The sequence below is a fragment of the Salvelinus sp. IW2-2015 genome, linkage group LG22 (assembly GCF_002910315.2).
Source record: "Salvelinus sp. IW2-2015 linkage group LG22, ASM291031v2, whole genome shotgun sequence".
NCBI lineage: Eukaryota > Metazoa > Chordata > Actinopteri > Salmoniformes > Salmonidae > Salvelinus > Salvelinus sp. IW2-2015.
In genome coordinates this window covers 23,686,550-23,709,453 of record NC_036862.1, presented here as the reverse complement: position 1 = coordinate 23,709,453, position 22,904 = coordinate 23,686,550, and the positions used below count along the sequence as shown (strand labels likewise).

Genomic DNA, 22,904 nt, shown 5'->3' with positions numbered 1-22,904 from the left:
TGTGGAAAAATGATTGAAGCATCCTTCCATAGCTATGATTCTACAAGGAAATAAATGATGAAGCACCCTTCCCATAGCTATGTTTCTATAAGGAAATAAATGATGAAGAACCCTTCCCATAGCTATGTTTCTATAAGGAAATAAATGATGAAGCACCCTTCCCATAGCTATGATTCTACAAGGAAATAAATGATGAAGCATCCTTCCCATAGCTATGTTTCTATAAGGAAATAAATGATGAAGCACCCTTCCCATAGCTATGTTCCTATAAGGAAATAAATGATGAAGCACCCTCCCTAGCTATGTTTCTATAAGGAAATAAATGATGAAGCACCCTTCCCATAGCTATGATTCTATAAGGAAATAAATGATGAAGCCCCTTCCATAGCTATGATTCTATAAGGAAATAAATGATAAAGCACCCTTCCCATAGCTATGATTCTATAAGGAAATAAATGATGAAGCACCCTTCCCATAGCTATGTTCTATAAGGAAATAAATGATGAAGCACCCTTCCCATAGCTATGTCTATAAGGAAATAATGATGAAGCCACCTTCCCATAGCTATGATTCTACAAGGAAATAAATGATGAAGCACCCTTCCATAGCTATGTTTCTAAAGGAAATAAATGATGAAGCACCTTCCCATAGCTATGTTTCTACAAGGAAATAAATGATGAAGCACCCTTCCCATAGCTATGTTTCTATAAGGAAATAAATGATGAAGCACCCTTCCATAGCTATGTTTCTATAAGGAAATAAATGATGAAGCACCTTCCCATAGCTATGTTTCTATAAGGAAATAAATGATGAAGCACCCTTCCCATAGCTATGTTCTATAAGGAAATAAATGATGAAGCACCCTTCCCATAGCTAGTTTCTACAAGGAAATAAATGATGAAGCACCCTTCCATAGCTATGTTTCTACAAGGAAATAAATGATGAAGCACCTTCCCATAGCTATGTTTCTATAAGGAAATAAATGATGAAGCATCCTTCCCATAGCTATGATTCTACAAGGAAATAAATGATGAAGCACCCTTCCCATAGCTATGTTTTATAAGGAAATAAATGATGAAGCATCCCTTCCCATAGCTATGATTCTACAAGGAAATAAATGATGAAGCACCTTCCCATAGCTATGTTTCTATAAGGAAATAATGATGAAAGACTCCTTCCCAAGTAGAAACATAGCTATGGGAAGGGTGCTTCATCATTTATTTCCTTATAGAAACATAGCTATGGGAAGAAAGGGCTCTGGTGGTGCTGCAGCACATCAGATAAATTGAAATACATTTGCCAACGTTATAGAATTACTGCCGTATGTTGAGAAATAAATTAAATCATTCAGAATACTACACCAGGAGTAGGCCTATAATTTAGCCAAGGGGATCAATAGCTTCTTTTTTTATAGCCTAGCTGTGGATTGTGTGTAGTCCAATCACAAGGCATTGCCTACAGTCGGGAATGCGTGGCAAATCTGTCAGTGAACAGCATGCATTTGCTATATTTCAAATACTGAGCAAAAATATAAACGCAACATGTAAGGTGTTGGTCCCATGTTTCATGAGCTGAAATAAAAGATCCCAGACATTTTCGATAAATCATATTTTTGTGCATATCTCAAATGTTACATCCCTGTTAGTGAGCATTTCTCCTTTGCCAAGATAATCCAGCCACCTGACATATGTGGCATATCAAGAAGCGGATTAAACAGCATGATCATTACCCAGGTGCACCTTGTGCTGGGGACAATAAAAGGCCACTCTAAAATGTGCAGTTTTGTCATACAGCACAATGCCACAGAAGTCTCAAGTTTTGAGGGAGCGTGCAATTGTCCTGCTGACAGCAGGKATACCCACCAGAGCTGTTACCAGAGAATTGAATGTTAACTTCTCTACCATAATGTCGTTACAGAGAATTTGGCAGTACATCCAACTGGCCTCACAACCGCAGACCACGTATACACGGGGCTCCCGAGTGGCGCAGCGGTCTAAGGCACTGCATCTCAGTGCTAGAGGTGTCACTACAGACCCTGGTTCAATTCCAGGATTTATCACAACCGGCCGTGATTGGGAGTCCCATAGGGCAGCGCACAATTGGCCCAGTGTCTTCTGGGTTAGGGTTTGACCGGGATAGGCCATCATTGTAAATAAGAATTTGTTCTTAACTGATTTTCRTTGTTAAATAAAGGTAAAATAAAAATAACCACGCCAGCCCAGGACCTCCACATCCGGCTTCTTCACCTGTCTGAGACCAGCCACCCAGACAGCTGATGAAACGGAGGAGTATTTCTGTCTGTAATAAATCCTGTTTGTGGGGGAATACTAATTCTGATAGGCTGGGCCTGGCTCCCAAGTGGATGGACCTATGTCCACCCATGGCTGCGCCTCTGCCCAGTCATATAAAATCCATAGATTAGGGCCTAATGAATATATTTAAATTTACTAATTTCCTTATATGAACTGTAATTCAGTAAAATCGGTGAAATTGTTGCATTTATATTTCTGTTCAGTATAAAATTGTGGGATAGCACAYGTTGGAAAGCAAATGGCTCCTGCTGAAACAAAATTACTTATCTGTAGGCTAAGAAAATATTTGATCAACTTCTAAATAGGCCTAACAGCAAACAGCATTGTTTTTCCAAACTAAAACGAGAGKGAGAGGCTTTTGGCATGAGCGCATCGGCCATCGCCGGTGAGTGAGCTGCGCATTGATGGGTGAGTCAGTGAAACTGGAAAGCTTTTTTTTAGGACTATAATTTCCCCCTCATATTGTACAATATGTGTGTCACCTCCACACACCTAGGCCTAGTCTATTGATGGATTCAAGACAAGGTCATTTTTAAGGATCTTACATTCTCAGTTTGTCAGTGTCAAAGTAGCCTGAAATTTCAATCATTTGTGCGGTATTAAAAAAGATTCAACTAAAGTCTCCTGTCACATAAAATGACATAAAATTGCATGAAATGTGTTTATATAAGGCCACATTTTTCCCGGACACTAGACTACAAAAAAATAAATCTACTGCTCTAGGCTAGACCACTATGCAAATGTGATGATATGCAGGCAATGCTTTATTATAAAGGTGATTTTCTGGTACTTCAGAGCTCCCGAAGTCACCCCACTTTCACTTTCTGTTCCGGCACRTCCCGATTGACAAATTAAGCACTGACAAAACCTAAGTCTCTCTCTCCCCCCTCCACTTATTCATTCTGTACCCTGTAGGTCCCTCTGATGACTGTTATCTTGGCCTAATGTCTGTCCGAGTGCCATCCATGAGTGTGCTGCCTCCTGTTCGAAGGGACCGTGTCATTGCCCAGCTTCCTCAGGTAAGCATCATACAGTACATGGTAGCAGTCAAACAGTCATTTGAATGTGTTACCCTATCTGGGCTTGCAAACCTAGTTCCTTTGCCCTCTAGGCTGCTTAGGTCACCAATCTCATAAAGCTGTGTTCATTATGTTCTAATCTAGTGTTATAGTAAGAAGGCTGCTGTGCAAACTAAAGAAGAGTTCAACTTCAAAGTGAAGACTGCCTGCCAGGAGCAACGCACTGGCACAGTAGGGTGGGTAGGCCACAAAGCCTTTTCATGTTCAAGATATACAGATAGTTCCCTTATGGCATTATGGGGATGAGGGTGGTATGTTGTCTCATTGTGATCTTTGATTGTCTCTCTGTCTGTGGCACCTCCGATTTTAAACCAGTAGGTTTAAAATCGCTAAGGTCATAGTGGTTGGTGACCTGGCCGTGGGAAAAACCTGTCTGATTAATAGGTAAGCAAAATGTGTAWATTCCTGGTGCGTAGTACTTGATTGCAGTATCAGTCAACTGGGCCGTTTTGGTGAATTAATAACCAGATGGAATGCATACACCAAACTGGAATACTGTCGGTTGTGTTTTTTTTTATAGGTTGTTTGCAAGTAGATTTATCTGATTTTTCTAATAATTTACGCTTTTTAGGTTTTGCAAGGATGCATTTGACAAGAACTACAAGGCGACCATTGGTGTTGACTTTGAGATGGAGCGGTTTGAAGTGTTGGGGGTGCCTTTCAGCTTACAGTTGTGAGTCTCACTCTACTGGTGTGTTCTACAGTATTAATCCCCAGAGCTAATCTGTGTCCCTTCACTCACCAATATCTCTCTCCTCTACAGATGGGACACTGCGGGGCAGGAGAGGTTCAAGTGTATTGCCTCCACATACTACAGGGGAGCTCAGAGTAAGGAAATTTTCTCTTTGAACAGTTTTTGTTTCCATATAATTCATTACAACCTAAAACGTGTTGCCATGTTCTTAGGGACAGATTTMATGAGGTTTGAGTTTACTAATGAAGTTAATTCTGTTTTCCAGCGATTATTATTATGTTTGATGTAAATGATGTGGCATCTTTGGGCCATGCAAGGTAAAATACATTAGATTCAACTGACATGAGTATGAATATACATTTCAGCTGCACGTGTGCTCTGTAAATTCCACTTAACATATTTGAATGTCGCTATGTTTATCCACAGGCAGTGGCTTGAAGATGCCTTGAAGGAGAATGATCCTAACAATGTCCAGCTTTTCCTGGTGGGCACAAAGAAAGACCTGAGTGTATGTGTTCACTCTTTTTATATACAATCTGCAGAAGCACAATTGATCCGTTTTCTCCGCTCATGTCAACTTCCAGAAGTCGAAGTTCAGACTATATACTGGATACTAAAAATTCATGGAATACTGTATATTATTATTATAATAATAATAATATGTTTTGTATATCTATTGTTTTTCCCCTCTTCTCTCTGTTATTTTCTCAGTCTCCTGCTCAGTACTCTCAGATTGAACAGGATGCCATCAAACTGGCTGAGGAAATCAAAGCAGAGTATTGGGCCTTGTCATCATTGACTGGTTGGTGGGCTAATATATCAGATCAATGTTGAGACTGGTAGCAATAAGACAGGATGCAGCCTACTTGTTTGTAAGATGGTATTATAATTTGTGTTAACTAATTGTCTAAACATCTGAAGAAGAAATGTGACTTCATGTTTTTTCCCCTCCTGTTCTTGTTGTAGGGGAAAATGTGAGGGAGTTTTTCTTCCGTGTTGCATCATTGGCATTTGAGGTCAATGTTCTGGCAGAGATAGAGAAGAGTGGATCAAGACACATTGGGGACGTTATCAGTGAGTGCACAGCTGTGCACTGTTAAAATATGGCACCATGCATTATGTAATCAGAATAACATCAGTTCTCTTGCCACGTTAACCCWAACTAGGTTACTTGTATGAGTAACATAAGAAACACATAAGAGCCTTTTTTCATGCGAGTTTCTTGTTTGTTTCAGAAATTAACAGTAATTCAAACAACCTGTATGCAACATCAAAGAAGAAACAGTCAAACTGTTGTCAATGAAGACAAACACATGACTACTACAGTAAAAAGGTACCAAAGCAAAAAGCATAATTTCCTCAGAAGAGAAACTGAGAACCCATGACCACTCCCAGAGACATGGAATTTGCAGTGAGGCAGGACAGAGACTTTTGCCTTCAGACATTTGATTTTAATTTCTGCTGGCCCGGAAAGAACAGCTTCTTGGTTGGATGTGGATTCCTGTGGTGCTTGGCTTATTTTTGACTATCCATAGTTTCGGATAGAATTTCCTCTGTGTCATTGTACTCATACTGTACAATTCCAGTTTTTGAGTCCTGACAGAAATTGTGATCGAGGTACTGCTTTAATAGCTATGGAGTATGGACAATCATGGATGTCTTCAAATACCCAATATGGATATTTTTAAGACACTCCACCATTAGGCCTATTAGATTTTTTACAGCGTTGTTTTGTTTAGTGTTGTTTCCATGCGACATGMTTTTTGCACAATTTGTAACTATTGCATAGATTAAAACTCATGACTCCTTCCTGGGATGTTATATTATGCTAGCTAAGGAGTATGATTACATAGTCCTATTTTTAACAGCGCAACTGCATTCATACAGTATGAGAGATGTGTATTAGTCAGATGTACCTCGTCTACGCTAGATAGATACAATAATATAACTGAGAATTATTGATTTATAATGATGTGCGATATTTGAATGACTGATCTTATATTATCCCTCTAGTTGAATACCATAATCAGAGTGAAAAGTGCATACATATGTCTAGTTTTCCTTTTAGACAAAGATTATTTAAGTAATTTTTCTAATGTTTAATTGCAGGTGCAAGTTTTAGCTCTATAAACATAATGTATATCAGAAATTACTAAACTTAGCTCAAAATATACATGTAAGCTTTACAATCACTGCTCTGTATCAAATCAATCAACTGTTTACTGGTAATAAGACTTTATAATTATAAAACAAATCATTCTAAGTTATTATTGAAAGTTCTACAGTGGGGCAAAAAAGTATTTAGTCAGCCACCAATTGTGCAAGTTCTCCCACTTAAAAAGATGAGAGAGGCCTGTAATTTTCATCATAGGTACACTTCAACTATGACAGACCTGTCTCTTATACACATCTAGATGTGTATAAGAGACAGGTCAATAACAAAAGTTTATCTCAATACTTTGTTATATAACCTTTGTTGGCAATGACAGAGGTCAAACGTTTTCTGTAAGTCTTCACAAGGTTTTCACACACTGTTGCTGTTATTTTGGCCCATTCCTCCAAGCAGATCTCTAGAGCAGTGATGTTTTGGGGCTGTTGCTGGGCAACACGGACTTTCAACTCCCTCCAAAGATTTTCTATGGGGTTGAGATCTGGAGGCTGGCTAGGCCACTCCAGGACCTTGAAATGCTTCTTACGAAGCCATTCCTTCGTTGCCCGGGCGGTGTGTTTGGGATCATTGTCATGCTGAAAGACCCAGCCACATTTCATCTTCAATGCCCTTGCTGATGGAAGGAGTTTTTCACTCAAAATCTCGCGATACGTGGCCCCATTCATTCTTTCCTTTACACGGATCAGTCGTCCTGGTCCCTTTGCAGAAAAACAGCCCCAAAGCATGATGTTTCCACCCCCATGCTTCACAGTAGGTATGGRGTTCTTTGGATGCAACTCAGCATTCTTTGTCCTCCAAACACGACGAGTTGAGTTTTTACCAAAAAGTTATATTTTGTTTTCATCTGACCATATGACATTCTCCCAATCTTCTTCTGGATCATCCAAATGCTCTCTAGCAAACTTCAGACGGGCCTGGACATGTACTGGCTTAAGCAGGGGGACACGTCTGGCACTGCAGGATTTGAGTCCCTGGCGGCGTAGTGTGTTACTGATGGTAGGCTTTGTTACTTTGGTCCCAGCTCTCTGCAGGTCATTCACTAGGTCCCCCCGTGTGGTTCTGGGATTTTTGCTCACCGTTCTTGTGACCATTTTGACCCCACGGGGTGAGATCTTGCGTGGAGACCCAGATCGAGGGAGATTATCAGTGGTCTTGTATGTCTTCCATTTCCTAATAATTGCTCCCACAGTTGATTTCTTCAAACCAAGCTGCTTACCTATTGCAGATTCAGTCTTCCCAGCCTGGTGCAGGTCTACAATTTTGTTTCTGGTGTCCTTTGACAGCTCTTTGGTCTTGGCTATAGTGGAGTTTGGAGTGTGACTGTTTGAGGTTGTGGACAGGTGTCTTTTATACTGATAACAAGTTCAAACAGGTGCCATTAATACAGGTAACGAGTGGAGGACAGAGGAGCCTCTTAAAGAAGAAGTTACAGGTCTGTGAGAGCCAGAAATCTTGCTTGTTTGTAGGTGACCAAATACTTATTTTCCACCATAATTTGCAAATAAATTCATAAAAAATCCTACAATGTGATTTTCTGGATTTTTTTTCTCTCTTTTTGTCTGTCATAGTTGAAGTGTACCTATGATGAAAATTACAGGCCTCTCATCTTTTTAAGTGGGAGAACTTGCACAATTGGTGGCTGACTAAATACTTTTTTGCCCCACTGTAGAACTTTCAATAATAACTTAGAATGATTTGTTTTATAATTATAAAGTCTTATTACCAGTAAACAGTTGTTTGATTTGATACAGAGCAGTGATTGTAAAGCTTACTTTATATAGGATGAATCACTAATCTGTTATTAAATTATGCTTAATAACTGTTTGTCATATTAGCCTGGGCCTCTTAATATAAAACAATTATACATACAGTTGATAGTGAAAGTCTACACAGTCTTCAAATTTTGCTGCCTTAAAATTAAATAAAAAAATGTATTCCATTACATATTTTTCTTACAATATCTATCTACACAACCTACTCCACATTTTCAAAGTGAATATATATATATATTCACTTTGAAAATATATATATATATTCACTTTGAAAATATATATATATTAAATTACTAAGAAATAAAAAATGAGGATGCATTGATTGCATACTGTATGTCTTCACACCCCAGAGTTAATACTTGATGGAAGCATCTTTGGCAGCTATTGCAGCTGTGAATCATTTTTAATAAGATTCTATCAACCTTGCACAACTCTTAGGGCAACATACTGTATATCCATTGTTTTTGTCAAAATTGCTCAAGCTCAGTAAATTTGGTTGGGAATCATTGATGGACAGCAATATTCGAACATTGTCTTGTTTTTTTTTTTAAAGCAGATTTAAGTCAGGATGGAGACTGGACTATTTAGGAACACTCAACACCTCCTGGAAAGCCATTCTGGTGCATCTTTGGCATTACAATTTGGGTAATGTTGTTGAATTAAAAAAWATATATATCCCAGGGTTATGTTTTCAGAAGACTGAGGTGGGATTTCCTATAACTTTTTACTTGGACTATGATCCATAACTTTTTATTTTCATCCTGTCCCCAGTCCCTGCTGGTGACAAGCATACCCATAATATGATGCTGCCACCACAAACCTGTAGTTTCTTCTTCGACCTCTCATCAACAAGCTYTTTTCGCCCACAGGACTGTCGCTATTGACTGGAGTTTTTTAAATAAATGTTTTCGTACCATTCTCGGTAAAGTCTAGACACTGTTGTGCACYAAAAGCCCAAGAGGCCGGTCGTTTCTGAGATACTGAAACCGGCCCGCCTGGCACTGGCAATCATACTACGCTCAGTCGCTTAGGTCACTCGTTGTGCCCATTCTAACTTTCAATCTAACAGTAACTGAATGCTTGTCTGCCTGCTTTATATAGCAAGCCATGGCCACGTGACTCACTATTTGTAGAACCACACCATTTTTGTGAACAGGGTGGTGTACCTAATAAACTGGCGTGTATGTTGCCCTAAGAGTTGTACAAAGTTGGTAGAATATTATTCAAAATGATTCACAGCTGTAATTTCTTTCACTTTGAAAATGTGGATCTCTATGGGGAAAAAATCGAATCCATTTTTATATTGAATTTGTTTACACTTTCACTAGGTACTATATATACAATATGCTTGTATATAAGCCAAAATAATTGAATGCATTCACCACTCCAAGGCAATACATGATCTTAGTGACTTCTTGGACAAAGCACCATACTAGAGTAACATAGAATCCTTGTCAGCACAGTTAGAGATTGCCTACCCTGCTCGGAACTGCATGACATTGAGTTTGAGCATTTAACTGGCGAAGCTCTTGGAAGGAGTCAAGATATTGTTTGTCAATTTGAATCTGTAGTTCCTCTGGGATGCAGTGAGAGTGTTTGTTTGTATTTCTCCTTGATCKACTTCCCTCCCTCGCTGTTCTCAATGGCCACAGCAGCAACACCTGCAAATATGCATTACTTTTACTTGATAGTAATTCAGATAGAAAACTTTACAGTATACAGTTGTGATTCAAGTATATATTTTTAGCACTTTTCAGTGATACAACAGATTATTTCAAATCTAGCCTACCTACAATGAGACATTGTCTGGCACTGTGATTACACACTGACTTACAACAGTAGCTCCCTGCCGCTCCACCAGTTTGATAGCAGCCTTCATGGTTCCTCCGGTCTCTATCCACTGGTCCACTATCAGCACCTGGAGCCCTGCAGCACAGAGAGAGACCAACTAGTGGTTGTGTCCCAAATGGTACCCTATTCCCTACATAGTGCATTACTTGCTCTATGGGCACTGGTCAAAATAATGGAATAGGGTGCTATTTGGGATGTCCACTGTATTTATATTCAAGCTCTTAACTCACAGTATGCACACCGGCAGTCCTACTGAGTTAGAGGACAAAACACATTCAGAGAATCTCCTTGAAGGGGAAATGTTTACTTAAATACAAAGGTGTTCAGTGGTTATACAAAGTCTTTGCTACAGACTAGGGCCCTTGGTTCCTGCACCAACACTAGATTGTCACAGGAAATGAGGCCATGCTTGCATTCATTGAAACAAATACAAACAGTCAGAGCCAAAACAGGCCATACTGCCTCTTAGCTTGTGGGTTCATTGAGCTTGTCTATCACACTGTATGTTGTCTTGCTACATTCATGTTAATGAGTCTCTCTCTTTATCCTTCACCTCTGGATTCTACAAACAAGGCAGGACTCTTGAAACCTTAGATGAGTGATGTCCCTTCCTTGGCCATAGACTCTGGTGACTTATTCACCAAGGAAAGCAATTGTGTCAGTGTGATGGCCTTAACACATACAGGTGAACCTCCATCTTCTCTCTGCCTGAGTAGTCCCTGTACTCTTGGCTCTGGATTTGTATGCACAGGTGTCCTGCTTTACGGATAGCCAGAAAGCCCTTTTCAAGGGTTGTGGCCACAGATGATCCTGAAAACCACCAAGATAAAAATGACATCTTAGAAACAGCACAGATAGACTGTTGTTGTATTGATGAGATTGTGAGAGTTCATTTCACCAATCAATATTTTCTCTCAGAAGATGTATATGCCTGATTGAAGTGACGGCAGCATTACATGTAGATCAAGCCATACAGATCCCTTTCACACATAGTATGATTGATTTTGCAAGGCTTTTGTTTTGTGTTGCATGGTGTGATATTTTACTCTTAAAGCGTGTCATTGTGGCAATTCCCCAAGCAGGACCTAAATGTGTACTACCCCTAAATTAAGTATAATTCAGAGTGGTTAGGTTTCCTGCCCTTTCAGTCGAGCTTGCTGGATGTGAAATAAAATGAGTATGCAGTAAATCGCATGCAGCCACACTTCAGCAACAACACATGAGCATATTGGTTGAGATTGTATGTTTTCCTGAAACATTATTGACTAGTTGTTTACCGAGGATGAATCCCATTGCATCTATACCCACGACCAAGTCAATGGCCTCATTCTGGAATGGACAGAGGTCCTTCACACAATCTGACAGTGCCTGGATTAGATACAGAATGAACCAGAATGACCACCCGGACTGCTATTGGTTTCCTTACAGTATCTTTACAGTATATGCACTGGGAAAAATACACATTTTACACACTGCATGGGAAATTAGTTATAGTTAGTATTCACCGCCCTTGTATTTCTTCACGTTTTGTTTTTGTTACAAAGTGGGATTGAAATATATTTAATTGTGATTTGTCATTGATCTACACAAAATACTTGATCTTGATCTTTACAAATTAATAATAAAGAAACTAAAATACACTCACTGGTCAGTTTATTAGGTACACCATCCCGTTCACGAAAATGAATCGCTCCTATGGACAGTGTGTTATGTGGCTGTGGCTTGCTATATAAAACAGGCATCGAGGCATTCCATTACTGTTAGATTGAATGTAATCAAAACGATTGACCTAATAGGCTGACTACCCCGCACAAGAAATTTAGAAATCTATGTTATTCAATTATTGCACCCACACTGCTTGCGCGCGTCTGTGTTGCCAAGGGCTAAAATAGAACTCCTTTCTATTTCTGACGTAGATCGCGCTGCAAGTCCTGCCTCTCCCATCTCCTCATTGGTTTATAGAAGTAGGTACCCACGTGCCATCTCCTCATTGGTTATACCCACGTGGGTGATTGAAAGATGAACTGTGTTGCAGGTCGGTGTAGTAATACTATGAAAGTTTAGATGCCAATCACCATATAAGTTCAAAGATGAAAAAGCCTGGAAGGAGGAGAGATGACTAGAAACGATTCGGTTGACCGTTTTATGTGTGGATTGTCGGAGTAGAGGACCTTGTGCATTTCAGGTAAAATAACAACTCAATGTTTATATCCCAGGACAAATTAGCTAGCAACAGCAAGCTAGCTAAATAGGACAAATTAGCTAGCAAGTGCAAGCTAACTAGCTAAATTGCCATAAATGTTTAATGCTTTTCAACCTGTTCCCAAATTAATGTAATTGGTTCAGAGTTTGTTTTGATATTTTAACCTGCGTGTCGTGATCGTGTTTGGTGTAGGGGACAAAATACATTTATGCACGATGGCGCACGCGCGCAGCCAGTTTGGGTTCCGTGTAAGTGACTTTGAGCGTGGGTGCCAGGCATGCCGGATCCAGTATCTCAGAAATGGCCGCCCTTCTGGCCTTTTCACGCAATTAAGCAACAAACGTTTCTGACACCTTATAGAATCCATGAATTCGGGCTGTTTTGGAGGCAAAGGGGGGTCCGACCCTGTACTATATGGGTGTACCTAATGAACTGGCCAGTGAGTGTATAGTCGTTGCATAAGTGTTTACCCCCCTTTTTTAAGGCAAGCCTAAATTAGTTCAGGATCAACATTTGGCTTAACAAATCACATAAGTTACATGGATTCACTCTGTGTGAAATAATAGAAGTTGACATGATTTGTTTAATGACTACCCTTTCCTTTGTCCCCCATACATCCATCTGTAAGGTCCCTCAGTCAAGTGTTGAATTTCAAGTACAGATTCAACTACAAAAACCAGGGAGATTTTCGAAAGCCTAATAAAGAAGGTCAGTGCTTGGTAGACGGGTAACAATAATAAATTAGACATTGAATATCTCTTTAAGCATGGTGAAGTTAATAAATATGCTTTGGATTATGTATTAAACCACCCAGACACATCAAAGATACAGTCGTCCTTCTGAATTGAGCTGCCGGACAGGAAGGAAAAATGCTCAGGGATGTCACCATTGGTGATTTAAAAACAATTATAGAGTTCAATGGCTGTTATGGGAGAAAAATTAGGATAGATAAACAACATTGTAGTGACTCCACAATAAAGACCCAAATACAAATATACAGAATAAAACATACATCCTGTGCATATGCAATAAGGCACTAAAGTAATATTGAAGAAGAAAAAAAACATGGCAAAGGAATACACTTTTTGGCCTAAATGCAAAACCTATGTTTGTGGCAAACAAAACACATCACTGAGTAACTGCCTCCTTATTTGCAAGCATGGTGGTGGCTGCATCATGGTATGGGTATGCTTGAAATGATAAAAAGAAACAGGATGGTAACTAAAGGTGTATCACTAGTTCCTAGGAATTACAGTAAAGTCTTGATGGGTCCAACCAGGCAAACTTTGGTCCTTTGGTGTTTGGTGCCATTAGGGAAAGGTACTAGCCTTTCCCCCTGTCTGTTGGAACAGTCAAAGTGTTCATTCTGCTAGACCCTGAAATTGTTATTGCAATATTTCAAATAATTTTAGTAATGTCAAGAAACATTTTAGATCGCAGAATCAAAATTCACATGTAAATTTAACACACAATTGGAGCAAAAGTTAATAACATTGGTTAAAATGAAAATCGAATCGTTATTGCAATAATATGAAGTGTATTCCGTTCAAATAGCACAGAAGATGACTCTAAATAGGGCCAAAATATTTGAAAGTTTGCTGTTTTAAATTATAAAACAAAATCTAAATTATGCAATGTTGTATTTCATCGATTTTCAGTTGACTTTCTGATAAATGATGATCTAATGCTATGTTTTTACAAGTTAACAATTACAACAAAAAGCTTTAACCATTACAAATTAAATAGATTTACAATGCTGTGGTGTGGTGGAGTCTGTGAAGATGTACTGCACACAAATAACTGGTGAATCCCAAATGTAGAGAATGATAGAGTTCTCTAGTGGCCAAAAGTCCGTTTTGGCATGGGCAGCACCATTGAGGGCTTCCACCATGCTTCCGCCATTTTAAAGTAGTCAACTGGGTGGRGATTCCTATGGGTTTTAGACGCAATGGCGCTGCCGATGCGGTCACAGACACTATAATGGCACAGATATAAAGATGAGTCCTCTATCTATCGCTATGATCCCAAACCAGACCCTCTCCTTTACCAACTCGCTCGGAGGGCCCTACGTTGTCAAGTGTTGCTGTCGAAACTCCGAGGGTGATGCCTCGATCAGACCGACCGCGTCATTGTGTTTTGGTACACCTAAAGTACATTCATTTCCAATGGAACGCTGTGTTTGACTTGTACACAGATTATCCATTATATTGACCATATACTCATGTGGCCGCTCTAACAATGGAAATAAATGTCTTAYAAAATCGAAGGCAGTCGGGAGGAGTCAAAATCAGCTGAGACCATTCTAGCCAATGAGAGGGCAGATACAGCGGCTTGAGAAAGTATTCGCCCCCCCTTGGCATTTTTCCTATTTTGTTGGCTTTACAACCTGGAATTAAAATTCATTTTTGGGGGGTTTGTATCATTTGATTTACACAACATGTCTACCACTTTGAAGATGCAAAATATTTGTTATTGTTAAACAAACAAGAAATAAGACAAAAAATGTAACTTGAGTGTGCATAACTATTCACCCCCCAAAGTCAATACTTTGTAGAGCCACCTTTTGCAGCAATTACAGCTGCAAGTCTCTTGGGATATGTCTCTATAAACTTGGCACATCTAGCCACTGGGATTTTTGCCCATTCTTCAAGGCAAAACTGCTCCAGCTCCTTCAAGTTGGATGGGTTCCTGCTGGTGTAACGCAATCTTTAAGTCATACTGCAGATTCTCAATTTGGATTGAGGTCTGGGCTTTGACTAGGCCATTCCAAGACATTTTAAATMAGTGTGTGGCTTCAGCAGTATGCTTAGGGTCATTGTCCTGCTGGAAGGTCAACCTCCGTCCCAGTCTCAAATCTCTGGAAAACTGAAACAGGTTTCCCTCATGAATTTCCCTGTATTTAGCGCCATCCATCATTCCTTCAATTCTGACCAGTTTCCCAGTCCCTGCCGATGGAAAAACATCCCCACAGCATGATGCTGCCACCACCATGCTTCACTGTGGGGATGGTGTTCTCGGGGTAATGAGAGGTGTTGGGTTTGTGCCAGACATAGTGTTTTCCTTGATGGCCATAAAGCTACATTTTAGTCTTATCTGACCAGAGTACCTTTTCCATATGTTTGGGGAGTCTCCCACATGCCTTTTGGCGAACACCAAACGTGTTTGCTTATTTTCTTCTTTAAGCAATGTCTTTTTTCTGGCCACTCTTCTGTAAAGCCCAGCTCTGTGGAGTGTATGGCTTAAAGTGGTCCTATGGACAGATACTCCAATCTCCGCTGTGGAGCTTTTCAGCTCCTTCAGGGTTATCTTTGGTCACTTTGTTGCCTCTGATTAATGCACTCCTTGCCTGGTCCATGAGTTTTGGTGGGCGGCCCTCTTATGGCAGGTTTGTTGTGGTGCAATAGTCTTTCCATTTTTGGATTTAATGGTGCTCCGTGGGATGTTCAAAGTTTCTGATATTTTTTTATAACCCAACCCTGATCTGTACTTCTCCACAACTTTGTCCCTGACCTGTTTGGAGAGCTCCTTGGTCTTCATGGTGCCGCATGCTTGGTGGTGCCCCTTGCATAGTGGTGTTGCAGACTCTGGGGCCTTTCAAAACAGGTGTATATATACTGAGATCATGTGACATTTAGATTGCACACAGGTGGACTTTATTTAATTAATTATGTGACTTCTGAAGGTAATTGGTTGCATCAGTCCTTATTTAGGGGCTTCATAGCAAAGCGGGTGAATACATGTGCACGCACCACTTTTCCTTTAAATMTTTTTTTGAAACAAGTTATTTTTTCATCTCACTTCACCAATTTGGACTATTTTGTATATGTCCATTACATGAAATCCAAATAAAAATCTATTTAAAGTACAGGTTGTAATGCAGCAAAATAGGAAAAATGCCAAGGAGGGTGAATACTTTTGCAAGGCACTGTATGCATGTGAACAACAGGCACATATCCGATATAAAATGTTTTTTCTCAAAGTTGCCGGGATGTCACGTGTCCTACTTATATCAGTACACTTGTAACAACTTAAGCATTACAAAATCTCTATTCTATCAAATAAGCCACACCTTGCAAATAAGCCATTTCATTTTTTGTTAACCAAATTTGACACTAATTGAGCAAAGAAAACATCAGGCCACTGACGCGGCCCCCGGCGCTTAAGAGCACTCGTTCTCCGTGGCCGACGTGAGTAAGTAATTTATGCGTGTTAACCCTCACCAGATGGCATCCCAAGCCGCGTCCTCAAACCATGTGCAGACCAGCTGGTTGGAGTATTTACGGACACATAGTTGAAGTTGGAGGTTTACATACACCTTAGCCAAATACATTTAAACTCAGTTTTTCACAAAATTCCCTGTTTTAGGTCAGTTAGGATCACCACTTTATTTTAAGAATCTGAAATGTCAGAATAATAGTAGAGAAAATGATTTATTTCAGCTTTTGAGCATTGCCTTTAAAAAGCATTGCCTTTAAATTGTTTAACTTGGGTCAAGTGTTTCGGGTAGCCTTCCACAAGCTTCCCACAATAAGTTGGGTGAATTTTGGCCCATTCCTCCTGACAGAGCTGGTGTAACTGAGTCAGATTTGTAGGCCTCCTTGCTCGCACACGCTTTTTCAGGTCTGCCCACACATTTTCTATAGGATTGAGGTCAGGGCTTTGTGATGGCCACTCCAATACCTTGACTTTGTTGTACTTAAGCCATTTTTCCACAACTTTGGAAGTATTCTTGGGGTCATTGTCCATTTGGAAGACCCATTTGCGACCAAGCTTTAACTTCCTGACTGATGTCTTGAGATGTTGCTTCAATATTTCCACAATTTTCCTGCCTCATGATGCCATCAATTTTGTGAAGTGCACCAGACCCTCCTGCAGCAAAGCACCCCCACAACATGATGCTGCCTCCCCCGTGCTTCATGGTTGGGATGGTATTCTTTGGCTTGCAAGCCTCCCCCTTTTTCCTCCAAACATAATGATGGTCATTATGGCCAAACAGTTCTATTTTTGTTTCATCAGACCAGAGGACATTTCTCCAAAAAGTACGATCTTTGTCCCCATGTGCAGTTCCAAACCATAGTCTGGCTTTTTTTATGGCGGTTTTGGAGCAGTGACTTCTTCCTTTCTGAGCGGCCTTTCAGGTTATGTCGCTATAGGACTTGTTTTACTGTGGATATAGATACTTTTGTACCTGTTTCCTCCAGCATCTTCACAATGTCCTTTGCTGTTGTTCTGGGATTGATTTTAACTTTTTGCACCAAAGCACGTTCATCTCTAGGAGACAGAACGCATCTCCTTCCTGAGCGGTATGACGGCTGCGTGGTCCCATGGTGTTTATACTTGCGTACTATTGTTTGTACAGATGAACGTGGTACCTTCAGGCATTTGGAAATTGCTCCCAAGGATGAACCAGACTTGTGAAGGTCTACAATTTTTTTTCTGAGGTCTTGGCTGATTTCTTTTGATTTTCCCATGATGTCAAGTAAAAAGGCACTGAGTTTGAAGGTAGGCCTTGAAATACATCCACAAGTACACCTCCAATTGACTCAAGTTATGTCAATTAGCCTATCAGAAGCTTCTAAAGCCATGACACAACTTCTGACCCACTGGAATTGTGATACAGTGAAATAATCTGTCTGTCAACAATTGTTGGAAAAATTACTTGTGTCATGCACTAAGTAGATGTCCTTATCGACTTGCCAAAACTATGGTTTGTTAAAACTTCTTAGGGAAAGGCCCCTTTTTTCTCCTTTTCCACCTGAATGACGTGCCCAAAGTAAACTGCCTGTTGCTCAGGCCCTGAAGCCAGGATATGCATATAATTGGTACCATTGGAAAGAAAACACTTTGTAGTGAAAACAGAAAACAGTTTGTAGAAATTTAAAAAATAATGTAGGGGAAWATAACAATAGATATGGTAGGAGAAAATCCAAAGAAAAACCAACCTAATATTTTTGTTGTTGTTGAGAGACCATCCTCTTAAAAAGGCAAGTAAAATGTAATATTGAAAATTTGCTCCCTGGATGCAATTCCTATGGCTTCCACAGGGTGTCAGGAGTCTATGGTCAAGGTTTCAGGCTTGTAACTTCAAAAACAAATAAGAAATATCAGTTTTAGTACAGGGACACAGTCTTGGAAATTCGTGTTTGCGCACGCCYTGAAGACAGTACGCACCTGCTAAAATCGGTTTCTTATTGAACATACTTCTTTCCGTAAGAAATATTATATTTTGATTACATTTTAGGGTATCTGAAGAGTAAATATAAAAGTATTTTGACTTGTTTAGGGGTAGATTCCTTTCTCTGCATGTTCAACGAGTGGATTACTCAAATTGATGGCGCCAACTAAACTGACTTTTTGGGATATAAAGAAGGATTTTATCTAAAAAAACGACACTACATGTTATAGCTGGGACCCTTTGGATGACAAATCAGAGGAAGATTTTCAAAAAGTAAGTGAATTTTTAATCGTTATTTGAATGTATGAAACCTGTGCCAGTGGAAAAATATTTTGATGTGGGGCGCCGTCCTCAAACAATCGCATGGCATGTTTTTGCTGTAATAGCTACTGTAAATCAGACAATGCAGTTAGATTAACAATTTAAGCTTTCAGCCGATATAAGACACTTATATGTGCCTAAATGTTTGATATCCATAATTTGTATGATTATTTATTTGAATTGCGCACCCTCTAGTTTCACCGGAAGTTTTCCCGCTAGCTGGACACCTATCCCTAATTATCAAGAAATTTGTGGAGGTTGAAAAACAAGTTTTAATGACTCCTACCTAAGTGTATGTAAACTTCCGACTTCAACTGTATTCAATCTTTCCATATCCCAGTCTGTTGGCCCCACTTGCTTCAAGATGTCCACCATTGTTCCTGTACCCAAGAAAGCTAAGGTAACTGAACTAAATGACTATCGCCCTGTAGCACTCACTTTTGTCATCATGAAGTGCTTTGAGAGGCTAGGTAAGGACCATGTCATCTCCACCTTACCCGGCACCCCTAGACCCAATACAATTTGCATATCATCCCAACAGATTCACAAACAATGCAATCGCCATTGTGCTGCACACTGCCCTATTCCACCTGGACAACAGAAATACCTATGTAAGAATGCTGTTCATCGACTATAGCTCAGCCTTCCACACCTTAGAGCCCTCCAAGTTCATCACTAAGCTCAGGGCCCTGGGTCTAGACCCCTCCCTGTCTAACTGGGTCCTGAACTTCGACGGGCCGACCCCAAGTGGTGAAGGTAGGCAACAACACCTCTGCCCCGCTGATCCTCAACAAGGGGGCCCCACAGTGTAGTGACGAATCTGTGATCCTGCTGCCAGGAGAACAGTAATCAATAAGACCATCAATTTCGGTAATTCATTTAAATAATAAAACAAAATTCAAATTAACAAATCCCCCTTGTCATTTTACAACATATAAACCTCAGTAACAGTTAAACATTTATTTTGGGACGTAGCCTATTTTGTTAAATTTGTTAAGCCGTGTGATAGATCAGAAATTGTGTAATAGCATTATTGTCACCCTAAAATATTTTAAATAAATAGAGTTTTTTATATGGGTTTTATATAGAGGTCGAAAGAAACACACCAATTCAGGCATAGAAGACTTGAAAAATTAAAGGAGAGTGCACACTCTAGGAGCTCAGATGCAATCATTTAATAACCTAATAACCAACGTTTCGACAGACAAGCTGTCTTCATCAGGGTATAATGACTAACACTGCAGGGTGACTAGTTTATATTGTATCAAAGGACACACACAGGTGTRTAATCACGGCCAGGTGTGGCCTGATATCGTTGGTTAATTCTCAGATATAAAAATAACATACCAAAAACATGAATGGATAGCAAACGATCATAGATACAATTAGGCTACAAAGGCCTACAAACATTTACAAAAGCAAAATCCCAATAATCACAAGAATGACTTCAGCTCAAAGTCTACGTTGAGACCGAAGGGAGTAAGAGTCTTTAAATTTAAGATCCAGGCAGCCTTTTGTTTTTACAATAAATTGTAGAGGTCACCCCCTATAATTGTAGAGGTCACCCCCTATAATTTAGGGACGAAATCCAGTGGTTTGCTTCCAAAAAGTGGGTCGCTACTGGTAAATCGAGTTTTTGCACCTAATGGTGCTACGATGCTCCGAGATTCGTACTTTTAATTCGCGCTTTGTTTTACCCACATCATTTTTACCACAAGGACAAGTTATAAGATAAACAACTGACTTAGTGGAGCACATGTTGACACCTTTGATTGGATATGTTTCCCTGTTCGGGGGTGTTTAAAGGATCTTCATTTATAAGTGCCATTGCATTGAGCACAGCCATTACACGTGTGGTTTCCATCCAGTAGGGGCGCAAATAGACGTTGTACAGGGTGGTAAATCAGAGTTTACCGATTGATCTCAGAGATTTCTGCCCCGCGAGAATACGATCAAGGGAGCGCCTYAAAACACATTACCGATACTGTCATCGGAATTTAGAATGTGCCAATGTTTGAACGATTCCCTTAATTTGTTCAAAGCACTTTGCATAGCGCGCAGTTAGAACGCAAGAATGCTTCTTTTTGCGAGACTGTCCTTGAAAAATGTCTCTGTTTGTTTTGAATTTTCTCAATGGCAGTATTAATCTGGCCATCTTTGTACCCCCTCTTCTTGAATTTTCTTTGCGTTTCAGCCATATTTCTGTCGAAATCTGTTTTTGTTTTTTTTGCATTTTTTTTTAATCGACAGAATTAGCTGTATGGCAAACTGTTTTTCAAGGGAAGCGGGTGACAACTATCAGCCCTCAACAAACTGTTACGATCAGTAGGTTTCCTGTAAAGATCAGCGCATAGAACATTATCCTCACAGAAGATCAAGGAAACTGATTTGACGTGTCAGATTGCAAAGTAAATCTCAGATGCTCAGAACAAGAGTTAAGAAAAGCATGGAATGCCTGGATCTGTTTTGCATCACCCCTCCATAGAACAAAAATATCATCAATATTCCTTTTCCAAATAATGTTAGGCAAGAAAACATTTGAGAGGATTGAACATTGACTGTTTCTCCATGTAACCAACATACAAATTAGTATAGTTAGGAGCCATGGAGGATCCCATAGCAGTACCCTTRGTCTGAATAAAGAAATAATTTAGAAACATGAAGTAGTTTTGTGTGTGAGTACTATTTCAGCCAATGTTATAATGCATGCACTGGAAAGTAGTTCATTAGGGTCACGTGCAGAAGAAAATGTTCCATAGCTTCAATACCGCCCTCGTGTGGAATATTAGTGTATAACGACTCAACATCAAAAGTAACTAAAAGTATTATCAGGGAGAGGATCAAGAGAGTCGATAGTAGAGATCATACTGCTGGTGTCCTTTACAAAGGAGGGGCYCTGTTCTGCGAGTGGTCTAATAAAAAAGTAAACAAAAGTCGATAGGGGCCGTTACTGCATCAATGCCCGCTACAATAGGGCGCCCTGGAGATTTTGTAACATTCTTGTGTAATTTCGGCAAAGTATAAAAAGTTGCAATTTTAGGGTGTTGAATAGCCAAACAGTCGTGTTCTTTTTTGGTTATCTGACCAGAACTTAAATACCCATCTAGGACAGTAAAGATAGTGTTCTGAAATTGGTCAGTGGGGTCACTTCTGAGTTTCTTGTAAAAGGTGTTGTCAAACAGTTGTCTATGACACTCATTTACTTAAACAGTCCTATCCATGAGCACAACCGACCCACCCTTATCAGTAGGGCGGGTAAGGAATGACGTATCGGATTGAGGTAAATTATGGAAAGATATGTACTCCTGTTAGTTCTTAAGGAGATGAACGATCTCTTTTTCAACGAGTCTCCAATATGTCTCAATAGAGTYATTGCGATTGGATGGAGGTACATAATAACTCTTACTTCTAAAAGGAGTCGGAATATGTGCAGGTCAGCAACCTACATGTTCAGTAGAAATATCACGATTAGGGGAGCTAAAGTATTCCCTTAAACGGATGTCTCTAAAAAACCTAAACATGTCTACCTTAACATCGAAATCGTTGCACTGAGTTGTAGGCACAAAATATAACCCTCTAATATGGGCAGGGCTCAATATCTTGCTTGATAAATTGAAGACACTCAGTCCCGTGGGGTCTGGGACCGTCCCTCTGCCTCTGGTAGTCGTTTCTTCTTACCCCGTCGGGTGCGGCATCTCGTCGGTGCGCATGTCCGCGGCCATCTCTGCGCTTCCGTCGGTCAAGTCTCTCGTTGGATAAAAAAACTGGCACTGGAAGCAGATGAGGCGCTGGTTGTAGAGAGTTGGTTAGTCGGGGATGGATAGAATGTAAGCGGCCTCCCTCCTGCGTCTGTCATGGAGAGGAGGACCTCTTTTGTCAGGGTTTCTCCAGAAGTAGACTTTGTCCTCGGCCTTTTTTGTTTTGGTTGAATTTCTTTATTTTAAGTTCCCTTTTATTTCTTTAGACAACTTGTCCTGGAGCGCTTGGTTAGTTTATAAGTTCATTGAATATGCCAGTCCATTTCAATAAAATATTTTTTCAACTGGTCAACAAATAATGTCATTAAATCAATCAAGCATTTGTTCAGGATGGCACACCAGCACTCACAGAAATCATCTGTGCGCTGTCCCAGTGATGGTTCTTTTTGCCACCTGAGTCCCTGTGGAAWAATGCCTTGACGCACATATTCACTAAGATTGACTGTATATAGATGCATTCTCCTCTGGCTCTTAGATAAATTTAAGTTCTTTCGAGAGATCCTAATTACCCCCGGCATATCAAAAAGGGACTCCGATTGTGAACGCTGCGTGTAACTCATCCGGTGTCA

At 40.0% G+C, this 22,904-nt stretch overlaps 1 protein-coding gene and 1 long non-coding RNA gene across 4 annotated transcripts in view; one reads left to right on the top strand and one right to left on the bottom strand.

The window, feature by feature from the left end:
• Positions 1-5,916, top strand: part of rab34a (RAB34, member RAS oncogene family a) — a 10,246-nt gene extending 4,330 nt beyond the window's left edge. For 2 of the 3 annotated variants that reach the window (XM_070434145.1, XM_024014116.3), the window contains 10 exons: positions 3,228-3,331; positions 3,476-3,567; positions 3,707-3,775; positions 3,963-4,064; positions 4,155-4,219; positions 4,351-4,402; positions 4,512-4,593; positions 4,797-4,887; positions 5,052-5,159; positions 5,321-5,916. In XM_070434145.1, coding sequence (XP_070290246.1) covers positions 3,257-3,331; positions 3,476-3,567; positions 3,707-3,775; positions 3,963-4,064; positions 4,155-4,219; positions 4,351-4,402; positions 4,512-4,593; positions 4,797-4,887; positions 5,052-5,159; positions 5,321-5,388 — 804 coding nt within the window. In that variant the 5' untranslated portion in view covers positions 3,228-3,256 and the 3' untranslated portion in view covers positions 5,389-5,916. The remainder of the gene's footprint in view (positions 1-3,227; positions 3,332-3,475; positions 3,568-3,706; positions 3,776-3,962; positions 4,065-4,154; positions 4,220-4,350; positions 4,403-4,511; positions 4,594-4,796; positions 4,888-5,051; positions 5,160-5,320) is intronic. The other variant, XM_024014117.3, reaches the window with a different exon arrangement.
• Positions 5,917-9,552: 3,636 nt separating this feature from the next.
• On the bottom strand, positions 9,553-22,792 carry LOC111949906 (uncharacterized). Its single transcript, XR_011473873.1, has 4 exons — positions 22,256-22,792; positions 10,562-10,688; positions 9,862-9,953; positions 9,553-9,688 (listed from the first exon to the last, which is right to left on the bottom strand). It is a non-coding gene; the product is annotated as an uncharacterized lncRNA (long non-coding RNA).
• Between the last annotated feature and the right edge of the window lie 112 nt (positions 22,793-22,904).